Raw genomic sequence first — 21378 nt, forward strand, 5'->3', positions numbered from 1 at the left:
CTTCTTTCTTTCTGTTACAGTCTTTTCCTGTCCACTGCCAACATGATCTGGTATCTGAGTCAGACACCATGGCACAGCACTACACATCAGCTGAATATTTATCATGGAGCCTGAGCCGAGAATGCACCAGAATAAGCTTGATGTTTGCGTGCTTGCATGTGTGTGTGTGTGTGTGTGTGTGTCTGTGTGTGTGTGTGTGTGTGTGCGTGTGTTTCAAACAGACCATGACGCGAGTGTCCTTGGAAGTCTGCAAGTGTGAGGGAGTGAGTGAGTCAATTTATCAGAAAATGAACAAATTCACATTAAAGCTGCAGCCTGACATACTCACTGTACGTCCTACTTGTCTCCTGATTACAACCGAAATATAATAACAGCGTCTGTCAGGAGCAATTAAAATGATCATCAAACACGTTTCAGGACCACCTCAGAGTCCATTCACCATCTGCATGAGGTCTGTGACGCTGACGACATTAGCTGCTCGGCTCCCGCCACAAACCCACTGTGATTAACGCTTTGGTTCACCACCACTCTGCAGGTAATTCATATAAACTCACATTCATCTGTAGTTAAAGAACTGTGATAAGCCATCTGGATCCAAGTGACAGCAGACTAGTTTATGCCATAACGTCAGATGTAATTTGTTAGTTGTTGGAGATTTGTTACTAATCTCCTCAGCGCCTCAGGAGAAGGCCATCTGTCTACAGGAGTCAATTAGCTAAAGAGCAAACTATAGCTTAGGATCCTAGCAGAGGAGCTGCGAGTTTCACCAAAACATTTAGTCACTGATGTAGCATAATAATGTTGTTTTTATTACATATTATCATATTATACTGCTTGTTTCTGCTAAGCGGTATTAGGTGATGCAGATGAGGTTTGCAAGTTGCAAGAACTGAGCAATGATTTAATGAAAATTCAAGAAATTCAGAGTCATCTTCTTTTTTTTTTTATCTCATCCTCTCTAAGTCCTGGATAAGAAAAATAAGTGTGTGAGTGTATGGCAGTTGTACTATCACCATGACATTTTTATGTGTCCTACAGTCATGGCTTTACACATGTATTTACGTTGTCATTATCAGCTTCTAACAGGATATACAGCAGATCGGACGGCCTGGACCGTACTGTTGAAATCAATATCATGATATCAATATGAAGATTACTTTATATTGATAATAATTATGGTGATCTTTATCATGAGTCACAACATATGTTTAATACTGTAATCTAACTCATGTCTGAAGCAATAAATCTAATGTGTTGTGTTGTTATCATCAGTCTGTTTGGAATCATTTTTCTCAACAGAGACATTTAACACAACATGATCATAATATCACAATACACCACTGAAAGTCATCACACAACAACACTAAAGTCATCAAGGTCACCAGATCAGTGTTTAGCAGACACACACGCTGACTGAAGGGTTCTGCTCAGAAAGGCCTGCTTGGTATATTTTGCCACAGAGGAGCTGCGGCTCCAGGGAGGGCAGCGCAGCCTGGTCGATCCCACACTCTGTTCTAGACGACAACATCTCTACAGATCATGGCTTCTTTTCAGACACTGTTGGTCCCCACAGGATGAATCCTACTTGCTTTGACTCTGATGATTTTTTGGTGATATTTTTTTAGGAATGCCCCAATTGATTGGCCGCTGATCACGCTCGGCCTATGTTCATTAAAAATACATGACTGGTAGATCGGCAAATTATGCTCCTAGTCACTGATCACCTTAAAACCGATCACTGCGTGATCAAAATGGAGTGAAATGCTTTTAATTGTGCTATTCGCACTGTTAGAGACTTTGTATACTACTCACATGCTATTGGGTTTACTGGGAGATTTAGAAAATATTAGTGTGATATGACGATATGATATTGAAGGGGACAGAGCTGGGCCCCGGCACAGTTTAACCCCTGGCTGTTATAGGCAGAGTTTAATTGATGACTCCTTAAAGAAGAGGGGCGGGGCTCAGCCCCGACAGGTTTGTGCTTAAATTGCAGGAGTTTAAGCTTAAGTTGCGTTGACTTGGTAACAAGTTTAGAGTTTTATGCAATGAACGGGCCACATTGCTTACACTACTCACACAACATTGCTATCATACCGCAACCGTGGGCACCGAGTTAGCTCGGTGTCTCTGTCTGCACCTGCATCTCACACACCTCACAACTAGATAAAATGGCAGTTCAAGTCTTCTTCGCTGCTCTAAAACAGTAGCCTACTTTTTCCCTCGACGTTTGCTCATTTCTCTCACAAGCATTTTATCTTCTGCCCCATTCAATGTGCGAGAAGGTGAAGCAAAGAAGGAACTGAGGAACCGTGTGTCTTGGGAAATGAGAAATCAAACCTTCAGAAGTGACAGGCAGCATCAGGGACTGATAACAGCTGCACAGCTGGATCACATGTCAGCAGGCTGGAAACTGTTCTGTGGTATCTTTTTACTCTGGAGATTTTATTTGAACAAATAAAGTGATGTTCTTTACGGCAAGGGGCCAATTCTGTTATTTTTTCATGATGCTGATTGATAAAACTGCCCTTCATTTTTTGCCAGTTTTGATATTTCTTTTTTTTTATATATTTGATATCCTTTGTATCCATTATTATCAGGGTGAGGTTATCTATCCTCTCAATCACTCTACTAAACACAACTCAGCTAACAGTCAGACCTTGTGTCTATGAATACATATGAATTACATCCAGCTGGGTCGGCAGTTAAAATCACTGCTGCTACATAATTAATGGACTAGATACCCACTAACACTGATGTGGGCCAACCAGTGCCTCCCTCACCCCTCCATAGAGTAAGACAGTCTTACCGATGGCAGTCTCCGGCATGGCGAACAGGCTCTTCTCCGTGGCCACTCGAAACCGTCCGTGAACTGACAGGCCCACGCCCTGCAGGTGGACGAGAACAAGGGTTAGGAAAACAAATCAGTGTCACGATGCAGAAAGGAGGAAACCTTCTAGGCTTCTGGGGGGGGGGGGGGGGGGGGGGCACAGAGAAAACTTTAATTACTCACACCTCTACAAAGAAAGACTGAGCTCAAGTTTGGGATGGAAAATGCTGACTGGAAAAAAAAAACAAGTAAACCAGGCCAATACTGTGTGTGTGTGTGTGTGTGTGTGTGTGTGTGTGTGTGTGTGATTAACATCTGCAGCTCCCAGCAGGGAGAGAGGTGAAGGCTAATGAGCAGCACTGACCAGAGGACATTAAGAGCACAGAGGAGGCACAGTAAGAACTGTGTGTGTGTGTGTGTCTCAGACTATAAGGTTACCATGGAAACAACATCCCTTTGCATATATCCTGGACTAACTGAATCTTAAAATGTAGACACACGGACAGGTGCATTGTACTGCCTGTCAGCTGAATGACCATGTGGTTCAGTTGTGATTCATAATCAATTAGAACAATTACTAAAACTGAGTCTTCTCTTTGCTAATGAAAGTTTCAGAAACTTGTGCACAGCTCAGTCTGACTCCACATCACAGTGAACATAAATGAACTTGTAAGAAATACAGCCGAACACACACACACACACACACACACACACACACACACACACACACACACACACACACACACACACACAAAGGGGCAGTTGCTCAACTGGTGAAGTCTATGCACCATTGAACAACAAGCTAATCTCACACATGATTTTGTCACAAATAAGAAAACCTAATCTAAATGGTCAAATCATACACTGCATATAAAAGGCTCAAATACACAAAGAACTAATATTACTTATTCATCCAAACAGCAGGAGATAAGAGGATCACTCATTGTAATGTTCTGACACCCTGCTGAAGAGACAAGGGGCAGGATGGATCAACAGAAGTAATCAATTACATGTGTGTCATCAATATAAAAATAGAAATAAGATGGTCACAAATCAAGAGGCAAGACACACAACATGGGCACTGTATTGAGCTCAAGATAAAGACGGTGATACATGTCTGGAGCTGATGTGATCCAACAGTAGGAAGTATTATCACATGACTCCGACCTTCAGTATTCTGGTGGTTTATTATGAATGAAGTAATCATTCAGCCACAGGGGAACATGTTGTGATTGATGTGTAACTGTGCCTGGGAGCAGGATCATTCCCTGGTCAGGTCAGGGGAAAAACCAGCACATCGTTGACGGGTGGTGATTAATGGCTGTGGGAGATCAGCAGGTAAATCCCGAGGGCTTCATGTCCACATGAACTGGACGATGCTGGTGATTCATTTCTTTTAATGAATTCTTATATCTGGTGTGTGTCAAGGTGGCGCCGTCAGGTCACGTGAATCTGCCTGAACAACAGGCATGAACAACAAGTATGATATGTGCCAAGATTTTATTTCCCTTTTACTTTGTGTGAGCATTAGTTTCCCTTTCCCTGGTCCCACCCACAAGTCTGTTGGGCAGTGGGATGACTCTTTTAAAATGGCGATCAATGAGATAAAAAAAAAAAACTTTACAAAAATAGTTTGACATTTTGGAAAATACTCTGAATTGGCTTTCTTGCCCAGATTTAGATAAGAGGATGGGTACAACTCTAAAAACTCTCTGTTGAATATACAGCTACAGAGAGCAGATGATCGGCTTAGTTTAGCAAAGTATAAAGACTGGAGAAAGGGAAAATGCAAAGCTAAAACTTTATTGATCTTGACTTAGGGAATTGGTTGGGAAAATCAGTTGCTGTAGCAGCAGCAACATTATTAGGATTATCAGGGAAGATAGAGAGTTGCACGCAAGAAATCCCCAATAAAACAACAACTGAAATAAAAAACATAAAAACATAGAAAGAAGACAGGAAAACAATTCACAGAAGTTCATTCTAACATGTTTTCAAGGCTGGACCCACGCACAGGGGGAATCATGGTAGGAAAAGACAAGTAGTGACAGTGAACCATTGCAGCCCAATGGACATACATGTTAATTGTCAAAAACATATCATGATATTGTTCAGTAATTACAGGCAACTAAGGAGCAGTGAACAACAGGGCTGCATCTCACAGTCATATTTACTGCATGTTCAAAATCCCCAAAATATTCACCTTACAATCATAAAGGACAGAAAAAAAGCAGGAAATCCTCACATCTGGAAGCTGAAAAATCATCTCTGTATGATCATTGTAAATAATTCATCATTTACAAAAATTATTGTTGATTCATTTTCTTTTGTTCAACTAACCAGAAGATATGTCTGGACATGTGAGACTGTTAAACTTCAGAACTAGTTAGTCAGACAAAAGTGTTGCGCTGTGCTGTAGTCAAGACCCCAGCACTGTAGTCCAGACCCCGGCACTCCACCTGTTGCTGTTTATTTGGAGGATACTTTCAGAGCAGGAAACATCCTGAAGGAGTGTGGATAACTTAGAGATGAGGCTTCACTTAAAGGTTCTTTCTATATGTAACATTCAGAAAACCCCTTGGTATTAATGACACCGGTGGGAGTTGAGTGAACTATAGCCATTAACTATTCACTCGTGCTCACGCTCTGGCATGAGCAGCACTCTGGCCTAAACAGCAATGTCAACGACCTGAGACTGGACGTGATTGACCAGCAGCATGTTGATAGATGAGCTAACTGAAGTTCCATTGTTCTTATAGTTGAATATAAACTATATTTGAGACTATGTTTAAATCTCCAACACCGGCTCAGTACTAAAAAGGAAGTGTGAAGATATGTCTGGACATGTGAGATAGTTTGGAGTTTGTGTTGGAGTGTGTGTTGTGCTGCGAACTTTGTTGACATTTGTGGACTCAATATCTAAGCTAATGTTAGCTTGATTTACACACTGTTGGTGCTGCAGGGGAATCGAAGAGAGGCACTGAGGCAATGGCACTCAAACGTGATCTCTAGGAGGAAATGATTAGATTTTGGTGGTCAGAGGTCAAAGGTCAAGGTCACGGTGACCTCACAAACGACTTTTTTGCCATAACGCAAGGCTTCACACAGCACTTATGACAAAGTTTCACACAAATGGCTGATATTTGATATGACTCTGGATAAAGAGAGATGGAACCTTGTATTAGTCTGAGTGGTTGAGATACAGTATACAACCGTGAGGTGGAATATCCAGTTTGAGTTAAGTTACAATCTGTTCACACACAGACAAAGTGATTAATACATGTAAGGGGCTTCACATTCGTACAGACAGACTTTGAAGTCCAATGTACATATAGATTTCTATTAATTACACAATGACTTCAAGCAACATTTGGGCACATGCAGATCGATAAGACTGTCTATAATATAGAACACTGTACACAAACGTAAAGGATGCCATCTGCTGAGGGCTGAATCACTGCCAACCAACAATTACTGACTGTGTGATTACAGTCAACAAGCTGTCTTCACGTCGCTCTTAGCGAACAGCAAAAAAAGACAAGTTTCAGATCCAGAGAGCATCCGAGTGCTGCAGGGTTTGCCTTTAAGCTGTGTGACAAATGAACACAGAGGATTAAAAATATTGGATCACTGGAGACTGAACAGACCTCTGCCATGAGGAGCTGTGCTTCTGTAAGAGCCAGATCCCAACACAAAAAAAACAAAGAGGGACACAAAGACACAGACTGTGACTTCTGTCAGCTTAGGACATGAAATGCATGATGACTGCACTTTGTCAACACATCAGCACTTGGGCTCAGGGCAAAGACAGTCACTGGGTTCACGTTCTCTCAGAGCCAGTGTGGCGTGCAGAAGGAAGCAGGAAATCACAGGATCTTCATTTTTACTCCTGTGAACGAGTATGTATTAACTGCAAGTAAAAAATTGAAAGAATATGACATTATTATGAAATAAATAGTGCGAGGAATAATTACTCATCAATTCATTCCTATTTTAATATTTAATATATACATTATTTTCATATTCAAGATTTTCATATTTGAGGTTTTGTAATTTTTGCAAAATGTAGTTTTCAAGTCTGTATTTTTGTAATAATGACTATTATTATTAACATAATAATTATTACATAATGTTTATAATGAGCTGAAGGCACTCACTCAGAATTCAGAAAATCTATCCTATCTATCTATCTATCTATCTATCTATCTATCTATCTATCTATCTATCTATCTATCTATCTATCTATCTATCCTGTTAGCTAGACACGCAACAATGCCAATGTAACAAGTTAGCTAACTATCTGCCACTCTAGATAAATACAGTGCAAAGACACATTAGCTTCCCTCTATTTATTTAGCAAATAAGGCTAAAAGTGCCGAGTTGTCAAGGTCAACAAAGTGTTAATAGCTGGTTAATAGGTCTTTTTCAATGAAGATATTTTGGTATGCTACACTAAAAACAATCAGAGGTGTAGATAATAAAAACTATAATGGCTGAATGCCATTCAGCCACTTCAGTGCCTGGTCCTGTGCAGTCATGAGTCATAGTTTACTGCGACACTGACCAGAGCTGAAATGTCTGCTGTGTAAAAGGCCTGTTCAATTTGACCTCTGCAGTGCTGTGAGTTCAACATGTTTCTCAGTGCTGCTTTCCCAGACATACAAATAAGCTATAATCAAATACAAACGAATTCTGAGCAGACCTTATTCCTGAAAATAAAGATTAAATCACATAATAATGAACTGAGAGTTTTAAAAAGGTTTTGAATGATTGGCAACATTTATTTACTGCATGTTTTTATACCACTGTTTGTTTCATAATTAACACATTAACATTTGGTTTGAGGAAGGTAATATTTTAGCAAAACATCTAGAGTTCCACTAGCTGTCATCTATTATTAGATCCTGCATGAGTCATGTAGAATCGAGTGCACTTGAAATATAAGATAAATTAACCACATTAGAAACAGCAGCCATTTCCTCCATGGTGTAGAAATAAAAACAAAAACAGTGGAAAAGCAGAGTTTTTGATATGAGAGCAAGAAAAAGTAAAAACAGAAAAAGTCTTTGCAATCGGATGCTTCCAGAGAAACGAGGGAGCGTCTAATCTAACATTACCCGAGTTTCACCATAAAAGTAGTGGAACATTGTTACCCGCTGGTGTGCTACCACAGAGCACCATATAAGAACATGTCCCCAGATCCTGCTGTAAACAATGGAAATGAGAAAAAGTTTGAAGAGGAGCATGTTTATAGCTCATGCTTACAAACAGAATAGACGACAAAATTTTACAACCCAGGAGTTTACACTGACTCAAAACGCAGAGCAGTTCATAAAAGCCTCATTAGGATATCTGGCCTATCCACATATTGATAAAGCAAATGAGGTGAAATCCATGAAAATGATGCAGAGGAGTTGCATCTCTCCAGTGCACCACCCCTGCAAGTTTTGCAAAATCAGAAATGAACAGCTGTATGAGAGTGGAAACACTTGTGTGGATAACGCAGACTGCTTCCAGTTGGTGTGAAGAGAGACACAACTGACCGATAACAGGTATAAACACTAAAAGAGAAAGTGACGTCTGTTTGAAAAACGAACAACAAGCATGTTCAGTTTCTTTCCACATCACTCTTGCACAAAGTATTCACCTTCAAAACAAGCACTGCACAGGATCTGGAAATGAGGTCCTTCACGCAGGGATCAAAATCTGCCTAGAGCTCCGTCTGGCTCTCACTGTTTGTGTGGACGTTAGCAAATAAGAGCTTTGTTCTCCAGGAGGAAGAGATTACAGTCATACAACTCTAGACAAATATCCATCAACAGGGCAGCAGCCGCGAAGCTGCCCCTATGTAAATGTTTGAAATCTGAAGAGCAAACTCAAACATGCTGAAAAGAAAGTGACACAGTGTCGGCTCAAATGCAGAGCACAGCGGACACGGATTAATAACACTTCAGCATTCAGACCTTAAATCGAGGGATTTTAAACTTGGAGAGCAATGATTGATGTTCGTGAGATGAGATCCCTGTGATGTAAGAGAAGAGTCACTGTGTGTGTGTGTGTGTGTGTGTGTGTGTGTGTGTGTGTGTGTGTGTGTGTCTTTGACCTGCTAATGACATGTCTTTATTCCCTCTTTTTTTTGTTATCATTAAGGCAAGAATACTTGTTCGACGTGGGAGTTCTGCCCTGAGTTCACAGCAGATCTGGGACTCTGGTGCCTCTAGGACTTTTCCTTATATAGAACTAGCCTGTTTTAAACCACTACACACATTAAACAGCGATGACCCCGACGATGGTTTGCGTCAACATTAGCGTCTTTGAGCAAAGTGACAGATATTAGAGGCAGACAAATCGCTGTATTCCCAGAGCCATAAAGGGGCAGAAAACAATAAAAAAATAAGTGTGATCAGCAGCGCAAATAATTCGACAAACATCACAGCTTTAAATGTTTTCCGCTGTGGTGATGAACAAAAGCGCCTTCCACTGCACCACATGGTGCAACAACATACATCACAACCAAGCACTCAGCTGTCTCTCCCACCACAGCTGCGTGTTACCTTAGATTGTCTTTTCGGTTTTGTTTTGACAATTAAATTACAGCTCCTGTCTCTCTTGGAAAGGAGAATGGTAAGTGGGGATGTCATTATCATCATGGCTGTCTAAACACAGGGAAAATAAGCAAAGAAGATGATTTTTTTTTTTTGGTTCACAGCCTCTGAGATTCACCCCACTGTGAAATATTTATTACACTAGAACTGACTGGTCCTTTTTTTAAAGAAACTCGACATCCTTCCTTCCTTATTGTCTAAATAAAAAAAAACTGAGTATTTTTGATCATTGACCACTTTCAAGGGAGCTGAGGAAACTGCACTCGTCAGTATTTTGGAATAACAGTGGATGAAATGACCACGTGTGATGTGACAGGAACGTTTTAAACTTCTTTTAGCTCATCTTTGGTTTTCTGATCTGCAACTTTACTGCTTTCCTTCACTCTCTCCCCTCCCATCTGCATTAATTCCAGATGCAGGCAGGTGCTTTGAGTGACTGATAAACTCACTGTGCACTAGCTGCCCAACAGCTAACAGCAGGCAGAGGAGGTTAGCGAGTAGCTGTTGAACACAGTGGAGCATTTAGCAGAGCCAAATAAAGAGTCACATATTGGACGCAGGACTTGGCGAAGACCAAAACAGAGCTGGTGGCATAGCAGAGTGATTATTGGACTTACATTTGTAGTCATGCATGACCCAGCTACTGTCAGTTTATTTCTTCAACCAATCTTCTGCCATTATATTCCTAACTCCCTCCACTTTAAAGAACTGAACAGTCAGAAAAATAGACCTGACACCCTGTCCAAAATAACAAAATAACACCACACGGCAGCAGTAACAGCTCCAACACAACAAATCAACTCAGTTTTGAAACCGAAAATACAAAGACCTATAATTTCATCAGTTAAATGGATTAAATAGATTTTCCTAATCTTCCTAAACTTTTCACAACAAGCAGCAAAACAGCCGATCAACGTTGATCTGTACCACATACTGCAGGAAAAAATACTCCCAAAGATATTTTAAGACTAGCAGAGCGTACAGCCCGGTCTAATGCTCAGTATTCAAAGAAGTCAGGGTAGCTGTTGCACAAAAGGGCTTGTTAGGTCCCCACACATCTCTACGCCGCAGGGACACTGACACACACACAGAGACACAATGAGTAATGACCAGGCAGACGCTGGCGGCTGTGAGCGACCTTGGTGACATTTCAGGAGTAAGATCACAGTCAAGGTCAGAGCAGAGGAGATGGGGGGCAAAAAAAGAACAGACTCATCCAAAGGCCAGACGTCGTGTCTGAGCAGGTGAATTAAACAATTCAATAAATTACAGAGTTTTCCTCTCAGTCATTCCTGATGAATGAGCCTTTGTGCAGCTCTGTCTGACGTGCAAATCATGTAGTTATAGTGGGGCAAAGGTACCAATTCAAATTCCAACCTATCTGGCAGCAACTGTGCTTTGTCACATTATATTTTTGCCCAATCACAGGCCACCTTGCCACTGGCAGCAGTGGAAGATACTCTACTGACACTTACTGGCAAAATTGAATATCACACCTCATTCAAAGAGCACTTTAGAACTCCGTGATACTCAGCATCAGGAGGGAAGTCTGCGTAAAAATAAAGAATGATCTAATCCAAAAATTAACTCTACGAGGTCAACCTAGCCATATAACATAAATATATTACTTACCCCTCCCATTGTTATTCCATCAATGAGGGCGATGTATGGTTTCCTGCATGTTCCTTGAAAGGTGAAATAAAATGTGTAAAAACAAGAAGGAAAACTAATTTCAACCAACTGATAAAGAAAAGATCTGATCATTTGCAAATGTAAATGTTGAGGCTGAATGAATATCAGCCAGACCTGCCAAGCTTGGGAAAGTATTTGCCATATTACCATAATAGAGTAATGCTTAGTTCACACGCTTTGACACCACTTCACTTTCCCTGCTCACCAATACATCATTAAGTTATTCGACATATGAATCGGCGACATGAAGAAAACAATACAAATCGTACATTCTCAAGAAGAACAGGACAAATGTACATGTGTCAGCTGTTTGTGGGCACATGTGAACAATGTGACTTCAGTTCAGACGAAGCTTGGTTTTGTGACTTGCAGGGAGCATTTTTACATATGTTCACCTCAAGTTTTGGAGATTTGACCATCTTTTTCTACTTACACTGCACTGGGCTATATTACAACATCCAGTTAAAGTTAAAAGGTTCAGTACTCCTGTTTAAAACCATTGTTTTCATGATTAACATGTTATCATATGATAGGTGTGCTTATATCATCTGATAAACACAGGTGAATTTCATTCAATTATGTGATAAAGATTGACATAAATTGTATATTGTTTTCATTTTCAGGTACAGAAACCCATGTGGTGATGTAAAACACTGTCAGTCAACCTTTCGGTGTCCTCCTCATCTGTCCTTGTGTTTATTTTAAATGTAAGGCAAACACACTTCCTGGTAAATTTCTAAAAAACAACATAATCTGTTGTTGCTTATTACTGTTTGTTTTTTTTGTTTTTTTTATTACTGCCTGCAGACCAAATCCCAGGCATGCTGATATTCAGTACAACATCACTCCCTCTCGTGTGATATTGCTTAATTAATTCACAATGTCAACTTTCCACATCCACTGCAGCCTGTTTATCTTCTCAGAGGAGTTAGTTCAGCACCGCTCTCACGTGTGGAAACAGCCAAACGGAGTGAGGAGCTGTGAAACCTGTTGCTGTGGATCTTCAGTGTGTTGGCATGACTGACATTTATCAGTTATCCCCAGCTTGACATTTGGGGGGGGACTGAACCCAGCGCTATGATTGGTTGAACTTAGACTAGACCCTGCTGCCCCCTGTTGTTATACTTGAGTACTGCACATGTACAATTGAACGCAGAGGCATCACTAGCTTTTTGCGTAGTCTACAGTGACAAATCGTACCAGCGTACTTTGATCTAAAAATGCGTATCTAATATGCAAAATGCGTACAGGTTGGCAGGTCTGATATCAACTGATAACAAATAAAATGTATGACACAGGTGCAGTTGTCATTGAAATCATTAAGCCTACCTATAGCATTGTTGAGAATGTATTCCTCACGGAAAAAGTCCTGTGCAAGAGGGTCACCCACCTTCCCCGCCTCTGTGACCGCTGAGAGGAGAAAACATCAGAAAATACATTTCAGCTGCAGCCTTGATGTTGCACATAAAAGCTCTGCAGTGACTGAACGTGCCAGGCTCCTGCTTACCTCTGATGTCTCCACCAGCACAGAAGGCTTTCCCACCTGCTCCTTTAATAATGACAATGTCAGTTTCCTTGTCATTCTCCCATTTCTAGAATCACACGCAAAAAAACATATTGATTTACAAGAAATCGTCACACACAAAACGTACAGTGCTAGTGAAAATGTTCATAAGCTAAAACAAAGCTAGGTGCTGTTTAGTTTTGAGTCTAGACGTTTAAAGAACCACAACTATTCAAAACGATTTAATTAATACTGAGACCAATGTAATACAATATTGAATTGTTCCATTTTAGTGTTTCCTCATTTAAAGACTGTGGCCAGTGGAGATGTGGCCTTCAGAGGACTGAACGTTCGCAGGTAAACTAAACGAGCAAGTGGATTTTCTGATACTTTTAACTGCAAATGATACAACAGTCGTGTCCTCCAGATTCCAGCGAAATACGGCCATTTTTATTTGACGGGGGAAAGGACCGTTTCATTATAAAAGATTTCTATGTGTGTCTTCTGCTATTAAATTACCTAATACCAAACCGAATCATTGTTTTTCACAAAGATAAAGTAATAACATTCAGTAAGCTGTTATGTAGGTGTGGAGGTTTGGGGTTAAATTGTGTGTAAACGGGTTTTTGTACAGAACATATGTGCTTCTGTAACTCTTAACAGGTTTATGAGCAAATCTATCCAGCTCTGGAGAAAAAACATAAAGACCTTGACAACGTCAAACTGAGTGACGAGATACTAGCAGACATTTACGATCAGTAACAAACTGCTGGAACAAATGACACTTGACACACTCCGGTCCTTGACATTTGCCCCAGTTGAAGTTTGCATTAACCGAGCAAGTCCACACACCTTGAGCTGAGGGTAGATCTGTCGGATCATGTTCAGGTTGAGGGCATTCAGCACTTTGGGTCTGTTCATGGTGATCACACCGGCTCTGCCCACTTTCTCCATGAGAACATCTGGTTCCACATGACTGGACATCTGATGTAAGACAGAGACAACAGGCAACATCTGTACAGATCTTTACAACGGACAAGAGCAGTATAGAACAATATATGAATGTCCCTGATGACATCAAATCACATCAATGACTAAATTATGACAAAAACTACAGCGCAATTGTATGAAACAGAGTTAAGTATTGTCTAGATAGACAAACTGGACTGAACTAGCACATAAATAACTTGAATCTGTGAAAATGGAGGTTGGCCTCCCAGATGCAGCACAAATATCTGTATATCTGTACAGCAACAAAGAGTGGTAAATGGATGGTAAATGGTCAACACTTATATAACGTTTTTCTAGTCTTATCCACCACTCAAAGTGCTTTACACAAACACCGACCTGTCGTGTAACGGATGGCCCTCTCTACCTCCTGAGCCCAACAATTAAAGAACAATTGACATAGATCAAACACTGGTATTTGTCGGATAATTAGGTGATCTGGTGTACAGATTTCAGTTCCTGTGTACACCTATCTAGCTGAATCCGGATAGCAGGACTCAGATCCCCTAAACTTCATTTACAAAACTTAACTTGTTCATTTAAGCCACTGGGGTTTACACAGTTGAAGGACACTGTAGTGACATGCTGAGGAGGTGTCACATCACTGTGAAATATGTGAAAATGCAAAATCAGTGATTAAACGTTTCATATATCAGAAGTGAAAACTGATCTAATTATTGAATAAAGCAATGAGAAGTGAGAGAGTTCACATAAACAGCTCTCGATTAAGTAACTGGTTATTTCAGAAATGAAGCTAGATCAAGACAAGTAACCTTCAATAAAAGTTCAACCAAAACAAATGAATAAAAATAAAGATCAGTTTGTTAGTAGAGAAGAGGGGTTAGCTCACCATGTGGCCCTGAATTCGCTGCAGTCTGCAGAGGGACCTCAGTCTGGAGGAGACAGCCAGAGAGAGGTGGGGGCAAACATTAATGACTGTATTAAAACTCATATCAACACTAACACAGACAACACAGGACCTGCCCACAGACTCCCTTTAAGTTCTGCCATACACACACACACACACACACACACACACACACACACACACACACAGTAGGTTAGCCAGCATCCTACACGAACTCCAGCCTGCTCTCACTGTGTTTGACATTTCCAACCTCACTGCTTCACTAACGTCCACTTTTTCTGGAAGAAAACAAAACGCCCCCAGCGTACAGGCCAGGCTACAAACACCGTCACTTCGCACCTACCTGTATGTAGATGTCAAAGCCGTTAAGGACATTATTATTTCTGCCTGGTGTCGTGGACTTTGAAGCACAGCTTGCTGTTTCTGGCTCTCTCCTCTCACAGGTCTTTTTTTTTTTTTTTTTTGCGTTTACTTCCTGGAAGAGGTAACGGGCCACCTGTGATTGGTCGGTGTTGATGACGCCTTGGTGGGCGTACGCACCATCGAGGAAGACTGAGCCCGTTATGTTGGCGCCACACTGCCGCCTACTGTGCGGAGGAAGTACTGAATATGGGACACATTCATTTTGCTGTTCTATGTTTTTGGCAGCATGTGGCGCTAGAGAGAGATAAATAAAAACCAACTGTATGACACTCCTGTTTGGACCGTGTGTAAATGAAACTCTGGTGTGGTAAACACACTGCTAACAAGGGTGGAAAGATGTACTCAGGTGTACATGACTGCAACAGCTGAATATTTCTAAATGATTGAAATATTGCACTTCTTATACATGTATCTTATAGACAGCTGTAGTAACCAGTTGCTCTATACATCGAGATTTACAAACAACATGAGCAACCTATAAAACATGACTTCCTGCTATTCGCCTCAATCAAGAACAACATTAAAATGCTGCATACACAGAAATGCATCACTTAATAAGACAATAATATATGTAGAGAGAGGCCATTGTGCACAATGAGTACTTTGACTTTTGATTCTGCAAATGCATTTTGTTACTAATACTTCTATACTTTTATTAAAGGACTAATGCATGCAGGGACTTTAGTGGAGTAGTTTTAGACTGAGGTGTTGCTACTTTGGATGAATCTTCCAACACTGACTGAAAATACTGTACTGCTTGAATACCAAGAACAAGAAATAATGACCTTTGAAGACCAGTGAACATGTTGTGTAAAGGGCTTCATATCAACATTAAGCGTGTTTGATTACACAGTCTATCAAAACAACATTTGGGCGGTTACACTCGCAGTTCCATGGTGTGTGATGTTTTGCTATGACCAAGGTGTGACTGAGCAAATGTTCTCAGTCAACCTTCCCTGCGTGGGCAAATAAAGAGGCTGCTCTGGTTCCATGAGACAGAGTAGTAGATGAGTGTATTAAGAAAGAGGGAGACAAAATAAAATAAAAAAAGCAGCACACTACGTCGTTTATTTACTTGCATTTATCACACAGAAATCTGTTTCTCAAAAAAATAAAAAAGATTTAAAAAATCATGGCTACAATAGTGTGTGTAGTTATCAAGAATATTTGATGTGAAAGCTAAATATTCATTTTTCGTACAATATGTACTGATGGAAGCCTGATTTTTTTCAGTACATTTTTGTCAAATCCAGGTGTTTGATACAAATATATTCTTAAGCATATATGTGTAAATTGTAGATATAATATGTGGTAGGAGGATGAAGGTGATCCAAGAGTCTTCATCAGTCTGAGTCACTGCTGCAGGAGCTGCTGGAGGACTACAACAGGGATGAACACGACAGATAGACATCAGTGAATCAAATCAATCTGACACTGACGTAAAGATTATATCTACTTATTCTACATTACATTTGAGAATAGCAAAAATTACAGGCAATCATTTAGTTTTTGATTAAACAAATGGAATAATTTTCCAGTATATGACCAATAATACAACATCTATGATTTCCTGTGATTTATTAGTATGCATTAAGTTATTATATCTGAAGGAAATAAAACCAACATCATGCATCATATCTGACAAAATGACTGAATCTTACCCCGTGACAGTCCTTTCCTTTCTTGTGACACTTGACATGATTGTGACCATGCTTGTGCTTGTGCTTGTGCCCATGTCCGTGGCCCTGTCCATGGCAGTGCCCGTGTCCATGTCCGTGTCCGTGTCCATGTCCATGTCCGTGTCCATGTCCATGTCCGTGTCCTTGTCCGTGTCCATGCTCTTGACCATGACCGTAACCAGGACCAGGTCCGTATGGGTGGCCTCCGGGTGGACCGTGGGGCTGAGGAGGGCAGTTTGGTGGGACAGTGCCTGGAGGACAGTGAGGGTAACCCCCGGGCATCTGCTGGGGATGGTTCGGGTAACCCCCGGGCATCTGCTGGGGATGGCGGGCATCTGCTGGGGATGGTTCGGGTAGCCAGGGGGATACTGGTTTCCTAAACAATAAGAATCAGATATAAGTCAATATTTAGCAAAAGCGATTACAGAGTATGTAATGCACATTCATTATACATTATCTAAAAGCAGCTGTTTACCTTGGTTGTGTCCGTACATTTTTAAACTACAGATCCTGAAAAGAAAAAAAAAACACTTTAATAAAACAACAGTTTGTTTTTAGATATATATGCATAAATTCATGACAGTCAAAGAGCTACAAATCTTCAGCAGAGCTTCAGAGGTGAACTTACTGTGTGCTGGAGAGCAGATCCACACACAGCCGTCACCTGTTGCCCCTTTTTATATGTAGCTGCACCTCAGTTTGAAGACTGGTGTCCTATCAGAACATTTTTGTTCTGTGACCTAAATGGGTGTGTGTGGGTAATCTTTAACATGGTGTATACACGGGCCATGTGTGAATACAAAAACTTTACTATACACAACGTTGAGATTTACCTTGGGTTACAACATGAGACACTTCAATAATACAACATCATACATGCATCATGTCAGGATGCACTTCATAAAAATACAACTCACAATACACAAGTCTACTCTACTCACCATATTACATTAACAGCTGTGCAAAAAACTGCAGTGGAGTCAGGAGCACCACCCTGTGTTCTAGTCTACTGAACCCTAATTTATTTATTACCTCAACAGACGTGGGACAAAGGATTTCATGTAGATATTTCCATTAGTCAGTGGCGATTTATAACGTCTCTGAGGGTAAAAGTTCAGATTCACTGTAAAGTCCAAGAGATACACACCCACCCACACAAAAATGTTTGAGTACCGCGCAAATAGGTCAGTACATCAAATTCTCAGAGATGCTGTGATCATTTGCAAATTTGAGTACATTTAATTTTTTTTTCATTGCTTGATAAGTTGATTATCTGCATTTATCCAATAGAACTTATTATTTTCAAGCTTAAACATGACATCAGAAATATTTATCAAGAGCACCGTTCTCTGCAGTTTTTTTTTTTTTTTTAAATCACCTATCAAACACTAAACATCAGTGACTAGTTCTGGGCCAGAGGTGCAACATGTTCGAAGGTTTCAGTCTGTACGAGTCAGTGCAGTGAATTTTTAGTATTTCATGCAGCTTACAGAAAGAGGCACCAGGCTGCTCTTTATTAATCACTGTCAGTGAAATGGAATATTCACAGTTTACTAAACCTATTATACACGTGATACAAACAGGATTCAAGTGCATGTACTGGGAAGGTGCCGGGTGTGTAACAGTTTGTGAAAAACATTGCTGAACAAAGGTCTTAATTCAACCTTCCCTGGGTAAATAAAGATAATATAAGCTCACACTGATAGATACACTGAGTACATAGTATAATACAATAACACTCAGTAATGAGAAACTCTGAGGTCAAATGAAATGGATAATAAAGAGGCGAGACATTGTCGAGATTGCTTGATTTTATTGCGAACAGTTTTATGTTGTTTATCACAAAGGAACAGTCATGATCAGAGTCTAATACATATAAAGTAAAACACACAGAAGGGTGTACAAGTCATTTAAAGCAGCACTGCTGGCAATCTGTCAGAGGAGACTCAGAGACCGGGGCTGTGTTGCTGTGTGTGTGTGTGTGTGTGTGTGTGTGTGTGTGTGTGTGTGTGTGTGTGTGTGTGTGTGTGTGTAGCTCTTTATACCTTTAAAAAAAATGGCCTAATACGTCATACAAGACAAAGCAGAATTGAAAACTTAAGTTGCATTTGCAAAAAAGATTTGAAATGTATGTGGTTGAATAATTCTTATTATTGAAGGGGGGGGGGGGGGGGGGGGGGTTTGAAGGTGTCCAGGTGACACTTGTCTGGTTTCTCTCTCTCATCCAGGAATCTTCATCTAGTCAGAGTCACTGCTGCAGGAGCTGCTGGAGGACTACAACAAAACAGAACATGATCATTTCATGTGCTGATAATGTGTCAATCAATGAATGAATAATAGAAGTTATAATGGAAATCCACATTTGAAGGACAGTGTATTGTCATTATTGTTTTTTTGTTGTTGCTGTTGTTTGAATGATGAATTTATTTCTGGATGAAGGAATCCATTTATGAAAGGAATCTTCAGTTTTGTTCATTTCATTTGCATTTCTAATATTTGGAGTTGTGGCCATCTGATGAATATAAGTCCAACATTCATTCACAGTTTTCATTCACATCTGGCTGTTTAGCTACTAAATGCTCCACTATGTTCACCAGCTAATTGCTAAGGTGGTCTGTCTGCTGTTAGTGTACAGTTGGTTTCACTGCATACAGCTGCCTGCTTCAGTACAACAGCTCTGTGATGTAAAGTAAAGCTAGTGCCTAAACCAATAAACTCCATGCTCTGAACTAAAGAACTTGTGTGTGGCCAGACTGACTGAGCTACATCACCATCCCCAGAGCAACACCGTGAGCATGGCTGAAAATAAACTGTGGCCTAAGCAGGAAAATATATTATATATAAAATTAAAAAGGAAATAAAAATCGAATTATTTTACAAATGTGATTTGGGGAAAAACTGATTCCCATTGCACTGAACATTTTATTAACTGCTCAAGTGAATTTGGCTTTTTTTAATATGGCGTCTCAAATGTTCCTATTACCTTTTCTCACTGTTGTACAGTATTTACTTTGGCAACTAGAGACGCCATAGTTTTCACTTTCCATTGTCCAAGAAGAAAACTGGATCTTACCCCATGACACTTCCTTCCTTTCTTGTGACAATGGCCATGCATGTGACCATGCTTATGTCTGTGGCCATGACCATGTCCGTGGTGACCATGTCCGTGTCCGTGGTGACCATGTCCGTGCCCGTGGTGACCGTGTCCGTGGTGATCATGTCCGTGTACGTGGTGACCATGTCCGTGTCCGTGGTGACCACGTCCATGCCCATGCCCATGCTCGTGACCGTGCCCATGCTCGTGACCGTGCCCATGCCCATGCCCATGCCCATGCTCGTGACCATGGCCATGTCCATGACCATCACCATGATCATGGCCATATCCGCAATCAGGCCCTGGTCCATGACCATGGCCTCCATGCCCTCCACAAGGTGGAGCTACAGGATTGTACACAGAAGGACCACAGGGCTGAGGAGGGCAGGGTCGGGGCGGGGCAGGGCCTGTTGGACATTGAGGGTATCCACCTGGCACTGGCTGAGGATGACAGCCAGGAGGATACTGGTTTCCTAGTCAAACAAGAGAGGCGGGGCAAATCATTTACTTCCAGTTTGTATAATCATGATGTCAATTTTTGCTGCTTATAATTCAATGGAAAACGCTTGGCAAAGAGGACAGAGAGGAGGATTTAATATGAGTGCAAAAAGTTACTAACAAGTGAGTTTGTTGTTTTTTTTACCTCTGTTGTGCCCGTACATTTCAAACTTTCAGATGCGAAACCTGAAATAGAAGAAACTTCAATGCACAGAAAATAAATCCCTCTTTACGGGAGTGTGGATATAAGCAGCTGTGAAACATAAAATAATAAAAAATAAAAATCATTTAGAAAGAAAGCCACTGCAGTCTATTGTGGAAAAGACGGATGTTACCAACAGAACAGGCAGTGCAGGTCAGATTTAATGTATGATATAATAAAGACATTTTACTGATAAACACATGATTACAATTAATGCAATCCTGTTAACAAAGGGAACACATAAATACATGTAAGCAAGATGATCAGTTCCCTGTCTAATCCAACCCTTACTCTAATCCTAACCTAAACCTGAATTGAGAACCACGTCTTGACCTTCAAACAGCCCTTTGAGGGTGAAGGTCCTCGCTCCATAAGGCCTATAACTCAAACTGGTCCTCAAAAGAATCAAAGATAGAAACAATACAAGTAAACACGCACATGTGCACACAAACACACACACACACACACACACACACACGTACTTACAGTGTGCTGGAGTGCAGATCCACAGACGCTGCAGCCTGCTGCTGGTTTTTATAAGAAGCCACACCTCAGCTAGAAACAACCCATCCCTCATCATCATGGGCAGAGCCTGACCTCCCACCAACAGCTTTTTTTTTCTTTTTATTCTTTTGTGCAGTGTGCAAACATACACTTAAGGTTTTTTATTCTCTTTATAACTATCTATAACACTCCTGTTTATATGTTTTCGTCCCCACAAGCCACCAGATAAGGAACAATGACAAGAGTACCAGCAGATCCATGGCATCATGGGTTGATAAAGAAGTTTTTTATTGATGAAAAAATATATTAACACAATTAAGGATAACATAAGATTGGATTATTATTATTTAAGTCACTAAAGGACTTTAGTGACTAAAGGTCTGGAAAATTACACACCATTTACCACCATCCAGTGGTATTATTAAGAATGACACTAGCAATGAGCAAAAATGTCACACCCAACCCCACCCC

At 40.6% G+C, this 21378-nt stretch overlaps 3 protein-coding genes across 4 annotated transcripts in view; all 3 read right to left on the bottom strand.

Annotated features, from left to right (window-relative positions):
* hibch (3-hydroxyisobutyryl-CoA hydrolase) overlaps positions 1-14973 on the bottom strand; it is a 27493-nt gene extending 12520 nt beyond the window's left edge. Inside the window, exons 1-7 of the mRNA XM_023423114.2 lie at positions 14851-14973; positions 14490-14532; positions 13484-13615; positions 12635-12719; positions 12457-12537; positions 11068-11120; positions 2810-2888 (exon numbers count right to left, since the gene is read on the bottom strand). Of these exons, the coding sequence (XP_023278882.1) occupies positions 2810-2888; positions 11068-11120; positions 12457-12537; positions 12635-12719; positions 13484-13615; positions 14490-14532; positions 14851-14882 (505 nt within the window). The 5' untranslated portion in view covers positions 14883-14973. The remainder of the gene's footprint in view (positions 1-2809; positions 2889-11067; positions 11121-12456; positions 12538-12634; positions 12720-13483; positions 13616-14489; positions 14533-14850) is intronic.
* A 996-nt stretch (positions 14974-15969) lies between these two features.
* Positions 15970-17267, bottom strand: LOC111667478 (uncharacterized). The gene is made up of 5 exons (XM_087178484.1): positions 17238-17267; positions 17085-17119; positions 16939-16985; positions 16592-16891; positions 15970-16309 (listed from the first exon to the last, which is right to left on the bottom strand). Exons 2-5 carry the CDS (start codon positions 17101-17103, stop codon positions 16274-16276), a joined length of 402 nt encoding a protein of 133 aa, XP_087034610.1. The 5' UTR covers positions 17104-17119; positions 17238-17267; the 3' UTR covers positions 15970-16273.
* A 1135-nt stretch (positions 17268-18402) lies between these two features.
* Positions 18403-21372, bottom strand: LOC147818140 (uncharacterized). 2 transcript variants are annotated; one of them, XM_087178493.1, is made up of 3 exons: positions 20347-21372; positions 19683-20176; positions 18403-18883 (listed from the first exon to the last, which is right to left on the bottom strand). In XM_087178493.1, the coding sequence occupies exons 1-3, from the start codon at positions 20363-20365 to the stop codon at positions 18848-18850; spliced, it is 549 nt and encodes a 182-aa protein (XP_087034619.1). In that variant the 5' UTR covers positions 20366-21372; the 3' UTR covers positions 18403-18847. The 2 variants fall into 2 exon arrangements, with proteins under 2 accessions (XP_087034619.1, XP_087034620.1); XM_087178494.1 differs by lacking the exon at positions 20347-21372 and having other exon boundaries at positions 19683-20147.
* Between the last annotated feature and the right edge of the window lie 6 nt (positions 21373-21378).

Source organism: Seriola lalandi, unplaced genomic scaffold (assembly GCF_002814215.2).
Source record: "Seriola lalandi dorsalis isolate HSWRI2012SDOR001 ecotype SW California unplaced genomic scaffold, Sedor1 jcf7180002054689, whole genome shotgun sequence".
NCBI classification, from domain to species: domain Eukaryota; kingdom Metazoa; phylum Chordata; class Actinopteri; order Carangiformes; family Carangidae; genus Seriola; species Seriola lalandi.

Excerpts from the sequence above, each read along its gene's own strand:
- LOC111667478 (XM_087178484.1), bottom strand. Across the intron at positions 16,892-16,938 it reads ACCATCCCCAGCAGATGCCC|ATGCCCGGGGGTTACCCTCA; the intron begins GCCATCCCCAGC and ends CATCCCCAGCAG. Across the intron at positions 16,310-16,591 it reads AAGGAAAGGACTGTCACGGG|TCCTCCAGCAGCTCCTGCAG; the intron begins GTAAGATTCAGT and ends TCCCTGTTGTAG.
- LOC147818140 (XM_087178493.1), bottom strand. Across the intron at positions 18,884-19,682 it reads AAGGAAGGAAGTGTCATGGG|TCCTCCAGCAGCTCCTGCAG; the intron begins GTAAGATCCAGT and ends GTTTTGTTGTAG.